General features: G+C 61.4%; 1 protein-coding gene across 1 annotated transcript in view; it reads left to right on the forward strand.

Moving 5' to 3' along the window:
• Positions 1-12,502, forward strand: part of LOC124991529 (dynein axonemal heavy chain 10-like) — an 87,859-nt gene that overhangs the window by 62,685 nt on the left and 12,672 nt on the right. The window contains 8 exon segments of the mRNA XM_047562194.1: positions 1,255-1,452; positions 1,843-2,004; positions 2,859-3,033; positions 7,594-7,775; positions 8,727-8,863; positions 9,486-9,703; positions 11,027-11,248; positions 11,435-11,582. Coding sequence (XP_047418150.1) covers positions 1,255-1,452; positions 1,843-2,004; positions 2,859-3,033; positions 7,594-7,775; positions 8,727-8,863; positions 9,486-9,703; positions 11,027-11,248; positions 11,435-11,582 — 1,442 coding nt within the window.

The raw sequence follows: 12,502 nt of genomic DNA on the forward strand, positions 1-12,502 counted from the left end.
TTCTGCAGTTATATGAAGAAGGCCATTATAGACAGTATGCAAATGAATGGCCATGGCTGTGTTCCAATAAAACTTTATTTAAAAAGCAGGAAGTGGGCCAGATTTCCCTTCTGGCTGTGGTGGAGCACCCTGACGGAGGGCACCCTGGTTTTAAGCGTGTCAGTCATTTCCTGTTACCGCTTGGGTTGGCCTTCTGTATCCGGTGTCATAAATGATGCTGCCTGGAATTTGCTTAGCATCTTTTCCCTTGGAACGTGTTTCCGGAGTGGAGGCGACTATGTCCCAGAGTGGATATCTGTCGGGCCAGGTCTTTCACACAGGCAGTGCCCCTGGTACAACTGTAGGTTGGGTCAGCAGAGCCTGGACGACGGATGCTTTTGGCCACTCTCCTCGCTCTGCTTTAGTGCGAGGTGCGTTCTGCTGTCACATGGGCGCAGCTCAGTCAGTCAGCTGACCTGAGGGAGGCGGTCTTTGCCTTGGAAGTGGTGGGTAATTCTTCCAGCAGATTGATGGGAAGGCTGCCTTTGCCCAGCAGAGAATGGCCGAGTAGCCCACGTGGCCGGCGGGAGGTCGCTTGCTGGGGCGCAATGACGGTCAGGCATTAGACCCGGCGCCCTCCCGGCTGCATGCTGCCACGCCCCGGGGAAGAGGGAAAGGGTTGGCTCTGCAGGAGGCAGGGGTCGGAGCACGGGTCAGTGGTCCAGAAAAGCCGCCCACTCATGATAACTGCTTTTTCTTCTTCATTTTTTAAAAATTACATTTTAAGTATATATTTTTTTATTTTGGGAAATATATCCTACATGAGCTTTTCCATTTTGTCCACTTTAAGTGCACAGTCACAAGGCTGTGCAGCCGTCACGGGACCCATTTCCGGAACTTGTCACCATCCTCAGCGACCCTAAACGCAGGCTCCCCTTCCCTCCTCCGGTCAGCCCAGAGCCTCTGGCTGCCGCCTGCCTTTGCGGGTGGGTGGAATGGTGTGGTGCCTGACCTTTCCCGCAGCCTCCTTTCTCTTAGCGCCGTGTCTGAGGCTCACCCTGTTGAGGTGGGTCAGCATGACCTCCCTCTCTGTGGCTGTACGCTGAGCTGGCTGTCCACCCCCATGGTGGCCTGCACAGGTGCTGCCCTGAGCCTGGCGGATCAGTGGAGCCCCCCGCTGGGGCCCAGGCCTGGGCTGCGGGGCCTCGGGCCGGGCTGTGGTTCCAGGCCTGGCTGTCTGTCTAAGAGGCGGCTTTGCCCTTCCTCTCTCTCCAGGGGACAATCCCATGATCCCAGGAGAAAATATAGAAGACCTGGTGGAACATGTGGTTTTGGTCCACGAGTCCGTCGGTGAATTCAGCAAACAGTTTCTCCAGAAACTGAGGCGCAGCAACTATGTGACACCCAAGAATTACCTGGATTTTATTAACATGTACTCAAAACTGCTGGATGAGAAGACGCAGTTTAACATCGGTAAGGCTTGGGGAGGGCGGGTCGACTGCGTCACGTGGCTCAGGTGTAGAGATCCAGGTCTCCTCTTCCCTGGGGCAGGTGTCCCCTCGCCAGGCCGGGCGCCTCTGGACTGAGGCAAGGTGGCACTCTGTGGGTAGGACGCTGGTGTGCTGGTCCTGTTTTTGGGCTGGGCCCGACTCTTGGGCATTCCGCTTGTTACTGGTCAAGTGAGGCACCCTCTTCAGCAGCAGGTTCCGTTGGGCCCCTGCAGGCGCGACTGGAACATGTGTGACATCGTGTGACAAGTCAATTTCTCACCCTGCTGAGCCCAAGCTCAGGGAGGCAGCCAAGGGCGCGCCTGGGGCGTGGGGCGCGGTCGCGGGACAGTGAATAGGTGCTGTCTGTCCCCAGCCCAGTGCAAGCGCCTGGAGGGTGGGCTGGACAAGCTGAAGGAGGCCACCATCCAGCTGGATGAGCTGAACCAGAAGCTGGCCGAGCAGAGGATTGTGCTGGCCGAGAAGTCGGCTGCCTGCGAGGCCCTGCTGGAGGAGATCTCCACCAATACGGCCGCAGGCAAGTGCCGGCCAGCTGGGGACGGTCAGGGCTCCCCGGGGACGTGCTGTGGAAACCTTGCTTACCGGCGGTCCTCCCGTGCGACAGCTTGAGGCCCCCACCCCAGGCTGCCTCTTTCCCCTGGTGTGTCTGCACGTGGCTTTGATTTAAAGAGAAGTTTCGGACACTTGATAATTGTGCATGTTTATGGGGACGTGGTGATAAGTCAATTCACATGTACAACGTGAGGCCTGAACTTTTTGAAGGGTCCCCTGAGCTCCCTAGTCCAGGGTAACCTCGCCTCAAGTAATAAGGTCCTCCAAATAAGGTCCTCCTGGGGTTCCCATGGACCTGACCTCTGGGAGACACTGTTCACCCTATTGTACCTCCTGTGGGCCAGGCCTGTGGGTACCGGGGTGGCAGGCCCGGGGGGGCGCGTATGTCCTGGAGGCAGCAGGAGTAAGTCTTAGCACTGGTGATTGGATGGAAGGTTCCAGCTGTGGTCAGCATCAGGAGGCCAGCAGTCATCGTGAGATGACAGAGGGGCAGCCCCCTAGAGGGGGTGGCTGGTGGCCTGGATCTGAGTGACAGAAAGATTTCAGCCAACACTGGCCGTGGCAGGTGTGTGACCTGCCTGGTGCAGAGTGGGTGGACTCTAGAGGGCCAGTGCAGGGAGGCGGAGTTGGAGGGCGTCCAGACCCTGCGGGCTGGGGACCTTCGTCCTACTGGGAACGCACGGGCTACCCTGTTGGCCAGAGCTCCCTTGAGCCCCAGGTGTCCTGGACCTGGTCCGGGAGGCCTGTACCCTGCATGGCCCAGGGACAGAACTCGCGGCCACGCTGGCCCAGCTGCTCACGGGCCCTGCTGCCCTGCAGCGGAGGAGAAGAAGAAGCTGGCGGAGGAGAAGGCCATAGAGATAGAGGAGCAGAACAAGATCATCGCGGTGGAGAAGGCGGAGGCCGAGACGGCCCTTGCCGAGGTCATGCCCATCCTGGAGGCTGCCAAGCTGGAGCTGCAGAAGCTGGACAAGTCGGACGTGACCGAGATCAGGTAACCTGTGCCCCTCAGCACACTGCAGCTGCCCCTCGCTTCTGCCGGTGCCCACACCAGGGGCCAGGCTCAGCGCGAAGCCCACCGTCACAGAAAGCGAGGGCCAGAGGGGCGAGGTGGCCTGACCATGGCCCCCAGCCCCAGGAAGCGTGCCTGCTGGCCTTCTTGAGCCCAGGCTGGCTCACCCAGGGAGGCGGGGCTCCAGGGGCCGCGAGGACTGAGGTGTCCCTCCACCCTCTGCAAAGGCCAGCGACTGCTCCGGCCAGTGCAGGGTGCCAGCACCCGGCTGAGAGCCCACGGGGTGCTGTAGGCCAGCCTCGCCTCCGCCCTCGCCCATTTCTGTGGAGCAGCACTGTGGGCGGCGGGTCACTCTCACGGCCCCCAGACATGCCGCAAGTCACTGCTGCCACCCGCTGCCAGGAAGTGTGGCTGAGTGGGGTGGGCAGGGCTTTCTCCCCGTGTGGCCTGGTCCCTACAGGGCCGCTCGTGGGTTTGGTTGGTGAGTGAAAAGCCCCCGAGGAGCGTGTCCTGCTGCCCCCCTGCCGCCTGCAGAGGCTCCTGCTTCCAGGTCCATAGCTGGTGTCCCACTTTGTTCCCGTGGGTGGAAGGAAGCTCCGGTGCGGCCCCTGTGTCCCTGTGCCCTGTGCCCTGGCTTCACGGGCAGGTTGAGCAGCCGTCCTCGGGGAAGGCGGGGCCCTTGTTTTGCGTGACTCTGAACAGGGAACTGAGTCCCTCCAGGTCAGGGGACCTGGGTGACATGGGAGTTGCTGCCGTGGGACCAGGAAGTGATCCCGTCAGTACTCTGCAGAGGGTGGTGCTGACGAGGCACAGGGCGGGTGGCATGCATGTCCATGCTGCGTGCTGGACATCTAGACGGAGCTGCCGGGACAGCTGGGGCTGTGCAGGGGCCGGGTGGTGGGGACGGTCAACCCCATTTTCAAGGAAAATACCCGCTGCTGGCTCCAGGGCTTGGGGCGCCGCTCCTGCAGAGCACGGAGGCCGGAAAGGATTGCTGCAGGGGTTTGGAGGGAAGGGGCTGGGAAGGCCCCACCCTGAGGGAGTCCCCGGGATCTCGTGGGGACCTGGATGAGTCCTGAGCTAGACTGGCGTCACACCTGAGGAACCTAAAGTGGCCAGTGGCCTCAAAGGAGCGGTGTTTTAAAATGCCATCGGGAGCTGGTGGGGCTCAGTGGCACAGCACTTGCCTGGCGTGCACGAGGCCCTGGGTTCTGTCCCCAGTCATTAGAGCCGGGAACAGTCCTGCCGGCTCTGCCCTGGACATCTCCATGACCTTTGGCTCATCGTCTAACCGCTCTGTGACCTCCGGCCGTTGTCTGACCTCTCTGTGCTTGCTTTCTTACTTGTAAAACATGGGCGGTGACGATTGTCCCCTCTGAGTCAGGGCGGTTGTGAGGATGAAAGGCGCTAGTGTCTGCAGAGCCCTCAGCCCCGGGCTGGGCACCTGGCCAGTGCCAGCACAACGTCAGCCATTGTCCAGTTCCAGCGTCACGTTGGCCTGCAGCGGCCCAGCAGAGCAGCTTCCCGGGTGGCCCTGAGGGTGGCCTTCCCTCCTCACACAACGATGGTCCAGGCAACCAGGCATCCCAGGCGCTCCTCAGCTCCTGGCTTTGGATTCCAAGGGCAGACAGGTGGCAGCTGGCCGTCCACGTTTCCCTGCTGCAGTTTGGAGATCTGCAGGTCCACCTGTGGAGAGCCTTCCTGGCGTTTTAAAACGGCCCGTCACATCCCGCTGTGACCTGAGGAGGCGCTCCCTCCTCAGCCAGGCCCCAGGCTGTGTCCTCAGCGGGTCTCCAGTCCCCTGCCTTTAGGACTGCGTGGCCCAGAGTAACCCAGCGGCGTGCTTTGTGGTGCGCTCGGCCAAGTCCCCCGACAGGAGGATCTCTGCTCCTGGTGCTGCGTCCAGGGGTGTGAGCCTTTATAATGCCGGGGCGCCTGATCCTGGGCCGGACGCTCCTCACCAGCCGGCCTGAGGCCCCGATGCCTTCGGAAGCCTCCTCAGCAGAGGGCGCCATCGGCGTTTGGATCTCTGCTTCTTTTGTAGATGAACAGTGGCATTGTGTAGTTTAACTAGCATTTCTCTTCTCTTCTCCTGGGTCCAGGGGCCCTTTCTTTTCTTTTTTAAATTGTGAAAAATATGTCTTAAGAGTCACGTGGCTTCCTCTTCTGTGAACTGTCCGTGTTCTGTCCGTTTTTCTGTGAGGCCGTTGTCACTATTGTCGCTTTTGTCTCCGTGATCTTTTCCAGTGGCTCTTCTTTCTTTCTTTTTCGCAGTGCTGGAGGTGGACAGGGCCTTGCAAGCTGGGCGGGTGCTCTGCCACTCCAAGGGGGGTTAGCTCTTCACTGGCAAAATGAGTTGCGGGTATCTCTGCAGTTTGCTTTGGCCATTTGACTTTTTTAATGAGGTTTGTGTGTGTGTTTGTTTTTGCCCTGTAAGTAGCGATCTTCCACATCCTGACTTTTAGATATTCTGCCATAGTTACAATGCCTTGCCATCCTGAGATGGTGAAACAAAGTACTGTTTCTTTTTTGTACTTTTACGGTTCAATTTTCTTCCTTTGAAAGATTTGTTTTGGATCTGTTTGGGGTTTGACCTTGGCTGGGGTCCTGTGTGAGTTCGAATCCAGTCCCCCCAGCCCCTGCCACCACGGCAGTCTGGCTTTCATTTGGTCTTTGGGATGTCAAGTGTGATGGGCTGGGACTTCATCTTGACAATCTCACAACCCCTTCATTCCTGAAAGGGCACTTGCTCGACCCCCGTTTAGAAATAAGTACACGCGAAGCCAGGAAGACGAGGAGTGAGGAAGAGTAGAGCGGACGTTCTCCGCTGTTGGAGTGTAAAGGGCTCCTTCTGTGGCCAGCCGATGCTCCTGCTTTTCCTCCTTCCATTTATTCTGTGCGCACTGGACTCCTGCCGCTCTGAGCCAGGCAGCCCGCCTCCCCAGGAGCCCGCAGTCTGTGCTCCTGGCTCCAGGGGGTGCCCTCCCAAGCGGGGGGAGCTGGGCTCAGGGAAGAGCAGGGAGGCTGGCGAGTCTGGGGTGGGGCAGGGGGATGGGGAGCGGGGTCTGCAGTGGTTCTCCTCTTCAGGGAGGGCAGCAGTGGTCCTCTCTCTGCCCACCCCAAGTTTGTTTTTGGAGGGAGAAAGGACCCCTACTCTGATCGCAACCTCGGTCTTCCAGACACCTCAGTTATCTGGCACCCGGCAGCAGGCTCCGAGGGTGCTTTCCGGGGACTCAGGATCTGGGGTTGGAAGGCCCTGGTTCCCCATCCCCACTCTGTCGCTGGAAGACTGAGGTCTCTGGCTGGGCCCTGGCTGGTCCACGGGCTCAGAGGCCGGCCACTTGGGCCATGGCTCTGCCCGTCCTGTGTCTGGAAACACCTCGCTGGTGCCTCCCTCCCTGGGTACTGGGGAGCGGTGGCCCGGGGCTGGCTCTCACGGGCCTGGAGGAACCTTTCAAAGACAGCTGGCAGCGTGCCCTGCTTCTGTAAGCCGCAAACGCTGGCGGGATGGACCCTTGCTCTGGTGACTCAGGGCCATTACTTTAATTGAGGCTGAGAGCTGGACTTTCGTTTGCCCTCCCCACCCTGCCCTTGCCCTGGCTTGTCCTTGAGACCTGTGACCCTCTCTGTCTTCGCCTATCTGCAAGGGCAGGGAGGGGGCCTTGCGAGGGTGGGGGGTGTCCAGCCTGCTGTCTGGTCAGCTTGTCCCCTCTCTGACTCTCCCTCTGTCCCTCTGTCCCCACCTGCTTGGGGTCATCTCCTGGGGCACAGCACCGTGTTTCCAGGCCCTCCTGAGGCCTGTGCCCCTCCGGCTTGTCCCTCTTCCTCTCCTGTGCTCCTGTGACCCTCTCCTCCTGCTCTGTCCCCTCATGGCTTTGTCTGGAGACCGGTGCCTTCTGCAGCTGCCTGGTGGCTGGGCACATGGCCCTGGGGCAGGCTGGGCCCTGCTGGGGCTTTGCACCAACGCTGACCCATCTCCTGTTCCTTTGGGCTTCCAGTTCTCTGGGGCACCCATGGCCCGGGGCACCTGGTGCAGCAGAAGCAGGTTTCAGTCTAGTCACATCGAGCTCGAGGACATCAATCAAGGGGCCAGAGCGTGGGCCCAGCCCCAGGCCGGGCCGTGTGAACACGGGGGTGGCCAGCGCGCACAGCCTGTGTCTTACCTAGTAAATGGGGAAATGATGGTAGTGACGGCGATAATGACAGTAGTGACGCAGCCACCCCTTAGTCTGAGGAGTCACCGGGGGTGTAATTAGAAGGCAGATTCCCAGGCTCTGCCCTGATCTCTGGATTGGCCACTCTGGGCAGCCTGGGCTGGTATCGTAAGGCCCATCCCCACTCATGGTCGGTGGCCCAGCCGGTTCCAGGAGCCTGATGCAGCCTGGCGGGGGCCTGTCCCTGCCCTCAGGGGCCGCCAGCCAGGAGCCGCCGCGCGTGGGGCCTGGTGTCCTTGGCGTCCACAGACTCCTTCCTGGAGTGAGCACTGGCCCGCCCAGCCACACCTGCCGTGGGCCCTCCCACACCTTCATCTCCCGCCCCCAGGTCCTTCGCCAAGCCCCCGAGGCAGGTGCAGACGGTCTGCGAGTGCATCCTCATCATCAAGGGCTACAAGGAGCTGAACTGGAAGACGGCCAAGGGCATGATGTCCGACCCCAACTTCCTGCGGTCTCTGATGGAGATGGACTTCGACTCCATTTCCCAGAGCCAAGTTAAAAATATCAAGGGTGAGCCTGGGCGACGGGGCACGGGCTCACCAGGGGCCTGCCTTCCCTGAGGTCAGATGGTCACCGCCGCCCTGCAGGTGGACAGGCGAACTGACTGTCCCCAGAGGAAAGTGGCAGGGAGGGAGGAGGCTGAGGGCCTCAGCCTGACAGGTCGGGCAGTGGCTCTGGTCCCCCCTCACGGGAAACAGGACGTCACCGGGACCCGCCCGGCCCTCCGCTGTGCGTCCCGTCAGTGCATGGAGGTGCCCCGCTTTGGTCTGACCTTGACTGCCCCTAAGAAAGTCTCCGTGGACCCCTGTGGAGTAGACAGGGGGAGGGGACAGCCGTCAATCAGGGCCACCCTGTGCCTTTGGTCACAGACACCGAGTTCCCTTGAGCTGACTCCTGCCCTGCTGCTCAGTCGGGCGGAAGGTCAGCTTTGCAAAAAGCAGTCAAGGTCACCCCGTCACGGTCCACTCGGAGCATTGCCAAGGGCTCCTTGTCACCCGCTGGGAAGCAAAAGCAAGCCGGACACAGACAAGAGCAGCCCGTGTCCGATCCCAAGTGCTCCCTCTGCCCCATCCTGACTGGGTGGCTTCCGTTCGAGGGAGAGTACGGGGTGAGGGTGCAGGTGGAGGCCACGGCTGACCTGTGACGGCCCCCGAGTTCCAGTCAGCTGCCTGTGCCCGGCCACTGTGGTGCCCAGTCGGGAGGCTCCTGACGTGCTGGTTCCGGGCTGCTGGGTGTCCCCGGGAGGTCCCAGCAGCAGTGGTTGTGCCCCTCACACACATCTCAAATGCCCGCACTCGAGACTCCTCCTGGCCTGTCCCCCGTGTTGTCCCCTGGGGAGCTGCCTGGGTCCTGCTCCGGGGTCACCGAGGACTAAGGAGCCGGTTCCGCTTCCTCTGTGGGTGGGCTCACTGCCGGTTTTATTTGCCCCCGCGGTGCGCGGGGTGCCCTCTCTGACTCTAGGCCTCTTGAAGACCCTCAACACCACGATCGAGGAGATGGAGGCCGTCAGCAAGGCCGGGCTGGGGATGCTCAAGTTTGTGGAGGCGGTCATGGGTTACTGTGACGTCTTCAGGGAGATCAAGCCCAAGAGGGACAAGGTGAGCCTCCGCCCGCGAGCCGGCCACCTCCGCCGCACCGTCTCTGACTGGGATTGACATGGTCACAGCTTTGCTGGAAACGTTCTGGCCTGAACTGAACCTGTGAACACTTTCCCCCAACACCTGGTGACCTGAAGTGCAGCTCGCTTAGCCGCCACGTCAGTGGACACGGCTGAGCTCCCAAAGGTCCCAAAGGATGACGGTGCAGCGTCTCCGTCCAGGGCAGGAGCAGAGCCCGGCTCTGTGGACCTTGGGGAGGACCAGCTGGCTCCGGAGGTGCCATCCTGGGCCTCGTGGCTGTGTGGCTGAGCTCGTCAGCCCGAGTCCTGTTTGGACACTCCTTTCTAACCCTGGGAGTCCCAGGAGGCTCCGACTCAGAACCACGGTGTCCTCTCGCTGTGACCTCAGTAGCCATGAAGAGTCGGCCATCTGTTGTCCTGGGCGCAGGGCATCTTGTTCCGAAGGGAGGTGGAGCTTTTGCGGATGGGCGTTGAGTCGGGCACTCAGGACAGGAGCCTGGGGTCTGGTCGTGGCCTCGGCTGGACCCGCTGGAAGGTGCAGACTCACCGCCAGCTGTCCTGCCCCTGGGGTCTCCGTCCCCAGTGAACGCGTCTTCCTCTAGGTGGCCAGGCTGGAGCGGAATTTCTACCTGACTAAGCGGGAACTGGAGCGGATCCAGAACGAGCTGGCGGCCATCCAGAAGGAACTGGCAGCCCTGGGGGCCAGATACGAGGCGGCCATCCTGGAGAAGCAGAAGCTGCAGGAGGAGGCCGAGATCATGGAGCGGCGGCTGATCGCCGCCGACAAGCTCATCTCCGGCCTGGGATCGGAAAACGTCAGGTCAGCCCGGGCGTGTCCCACTGGACGGCAGGGCCCCGCGCGCCTTGGTGGCTCGTCCACAGGCCCCTTCAGCACCACCTCCTGCGCTGCGGAGTCTTCGTTCCACCTTGCGTTTCTGTTGGAAATCCGTCACGGTGGAGGTGGCCTAGGGCCGTTTTGCGGACAGCTCGCACTGGGTACCGAGTGCCCTTTACTGAGTCACCCCTGGGGGTTGAAGGAGGCAGTGCAGCCGAGATCAGGAGAGACCTATTGCATCCAGCAGGTGCCCAGGGTTAGGGCGTGTGGGCTTCTTGGAGGAGATTGGAAGAGGGCCCCACCTCTGTCACCGCAGAGGTGATTTTGAAGGCGCTGTGGTTGTTGGGCCTGGGCTCACTCTGAGTGGGTGGGGCTCTTCGATATTTGTGGGTGGGACTGGCTGCACCCCTCTGTGGGATAGGATGGTGGTTTCCAACCTGGCATCTGTAAGTGTGACATGGAAAACGCTGGGAACTCGTCTGCCTGTGGGAAACAATTTCCAGTATCTCTAAAACCTGGAGGACGCTGGGCATTTACCATCAGAGACCAAACGAACCTTGGCTTTCTTTTATCCCCGGCAGAATTCTCTTGCCAGGTGGGACCTGAGCTCCTAACTCTGCTGGCCTTATTTTCATGTCTTGGTTTAAGCGTTTGGAAACAGTGTGATTGCCACCAGGTAAAGAGGTCTGTGACAAATGAGTCCCCCTAACATTTAGTGAGCCCCCTGCTAGTGCCCAGCTTGTGCAGAGTCCCGCAATTGAGCAGCCTTCAAACCGCTGACGTGCTGAGTTGGGACGTTGCAAGCTGAGCTGGTGAGCTCCCTTTTTCAGGAGAAAAGCGTACCCCTAAAAATCTATCCCTCTGGCTGGCCCTGTTGAGCTGGTTCTTCTGGAATGTTCTTCTGCGGTTGTTCTCAGTACACCTTTAGTTGTCAAGGTCTGTCGTACGCTCTGCGTGTCTGCTGCTCTTTGGAACCGTCTTGTCTGAGCTCGGCAGTGCTCAGGACCCTGGATAAGGCACCTGTTTATTATCCTGGTGTGAGCGGCTCTTTCCCTCCTCCCCTCCTAGCAAACGTGTTGGTTTAAGTTGACACCCAGGGTTTGTGCATGTCTGTGGCGTGTGGTGCCGTCCCTCAGTGCAAGCGTCTGAAGCCCAGTGGGGGTGATGAGCATCTTCGTCTCCTCAAACCTTAGCTGTAGGCTCAGAACAATTTAGCACAGGCTTTGAAATATCTAGAGGGGCCTGGGGACTGTTCCCGGGGATCGTGGTGGGAGGGGAGCTGCTCAGGGTGGCCTCCCGCTCCACCAGGTGGATGAAGGACCTGGACGAGCTGAAGCACCGGCGGGTGAGGCTTCTCGGGGACTGCCTGCTGTCCGCCGCCTTCCTGAGCTACGAGGGCGCCTTCACCTGGGAGTTCCGCGACGAGATGGTCAACCAGGTGTGGCAGAGCGACATCCTGAGTCGGGAGATCCCCCTGAGCCAGCCTTTCCGACTAGAAACTCTGCTCACAGATGACGTGGAGATCAGCAGGTGTGGGGGCCCCGGAGCCGGAGGGGGCTCAGGCTGGGGTCGCCTGGGGCCCGGCCAGGGGAGCAGCAGCTTGGCTGCACAGATACCGGGTATCCCTCCCCAAATCCAAGGAGGCTTGAGCAGCCCGAGGGCGGAGCCGGGTCTGCAGGGCTCATGCCCGCCGTTTCCCGGTGGCCGCCCTTCCAGGTGGGGCTCCCAGGGCCTGCCCCCCGACGAGCTCTCCGTGCAGAACGGCATCCTCACCACGCGGGCCAGCCGCTTCCCGCTGTGCATCGACCCTCAGCAGCAGGCGCTCAACTGGATCAAGAGGAAGGAGGAGCGGAACAACCTGCGGGTAGGGCCGCCCGGGGTCCTGCCCCGCCCTCCCACCCGACCCCAGGGACGCCGCCCTGCCTGGCGGAAGCTGCCTGGCGTCCCCAGAGCGGCAGGACGGCCCAGGTTCGACTCCTCCGCATGCGCAGGCCTCGGCTGGGGGCAGCCGGAGGGGTCCTGCTCGCCCGTCTCACGTCCCCTGTCCCAGCACAGGCCGTGGACGTCCCCTCGCTGTTTTGGAGCCCAGGGTGGGTAGTGGTCGTGGGGGGGGCGAGAGCAGCAGCTTGACCGAGGTGTGACCCACTCACCTGGTCATTCCCCACATAAAGGATGTGGTCCGGCGGGCTTGGTGACTATTTCTGGTCAGCGTTAGAAGACTTTAGTCACCTTGGGAGGAGATGCCGCATCCCCTGGCGATGGCCCCGCTGACCCTCTCCTCCCCGGACCCCACCAGGCCCTGGGGTCTCCCTCTGTGGATTCCCCTTTGTGCCCTGTCGTGTGAGGGCTCCTGTGGTCCTGGCCTCCACTGGCCTCTTGGTGTCTCGGAGGCCCATCTGCGTTGCCTGTGTTCGCCCGTCCCGTGGCCGAGTCCCGTCCCGTTGGGTGGATGTGCCTCGCTGGCTCCGCATCCGTCCTCTGAAGGACCCTGGACTGTCCCACTCGGGCTTGTGAGGGCTGCTGCTGTGCTTGTTCCGGCCCGTGGACGAGCCTCCGGGGCTGTCCGGGTGCGCGCCGGGGACCAGGCTCGCTGGGTCAAGCACGTCTCGCTGAACCCACTGGCCGGTTCACGGTTTTCAGTTTCGCCGTGTCCTTGTCTCTCTGGGCTGCTTCCCCCGCCTCACCCTGCGCCCGCCCCCTCCGTCCCTGGATGCCTTCTCCGGCTTGCGCTGCGTTTGGTCTCACGCTTGGCGAGGGCAGGCGTGCGGCTCAGCCCCTGCCCCT

This window comes from Sciurus carolinensis, chromosome 8 (genome assembly GCF_902686445.1).
Source record: "Sciurus carolinensis chromosome 8, mSciCar1.2, whole genome shotgun sequence".
Classification (NCBI taxonomy): Eukaryota; Metazoa; Chordata; class Mammalia; order Rodentia; family Sciuridae; genus Sciurus; species Sciurus carolinensis.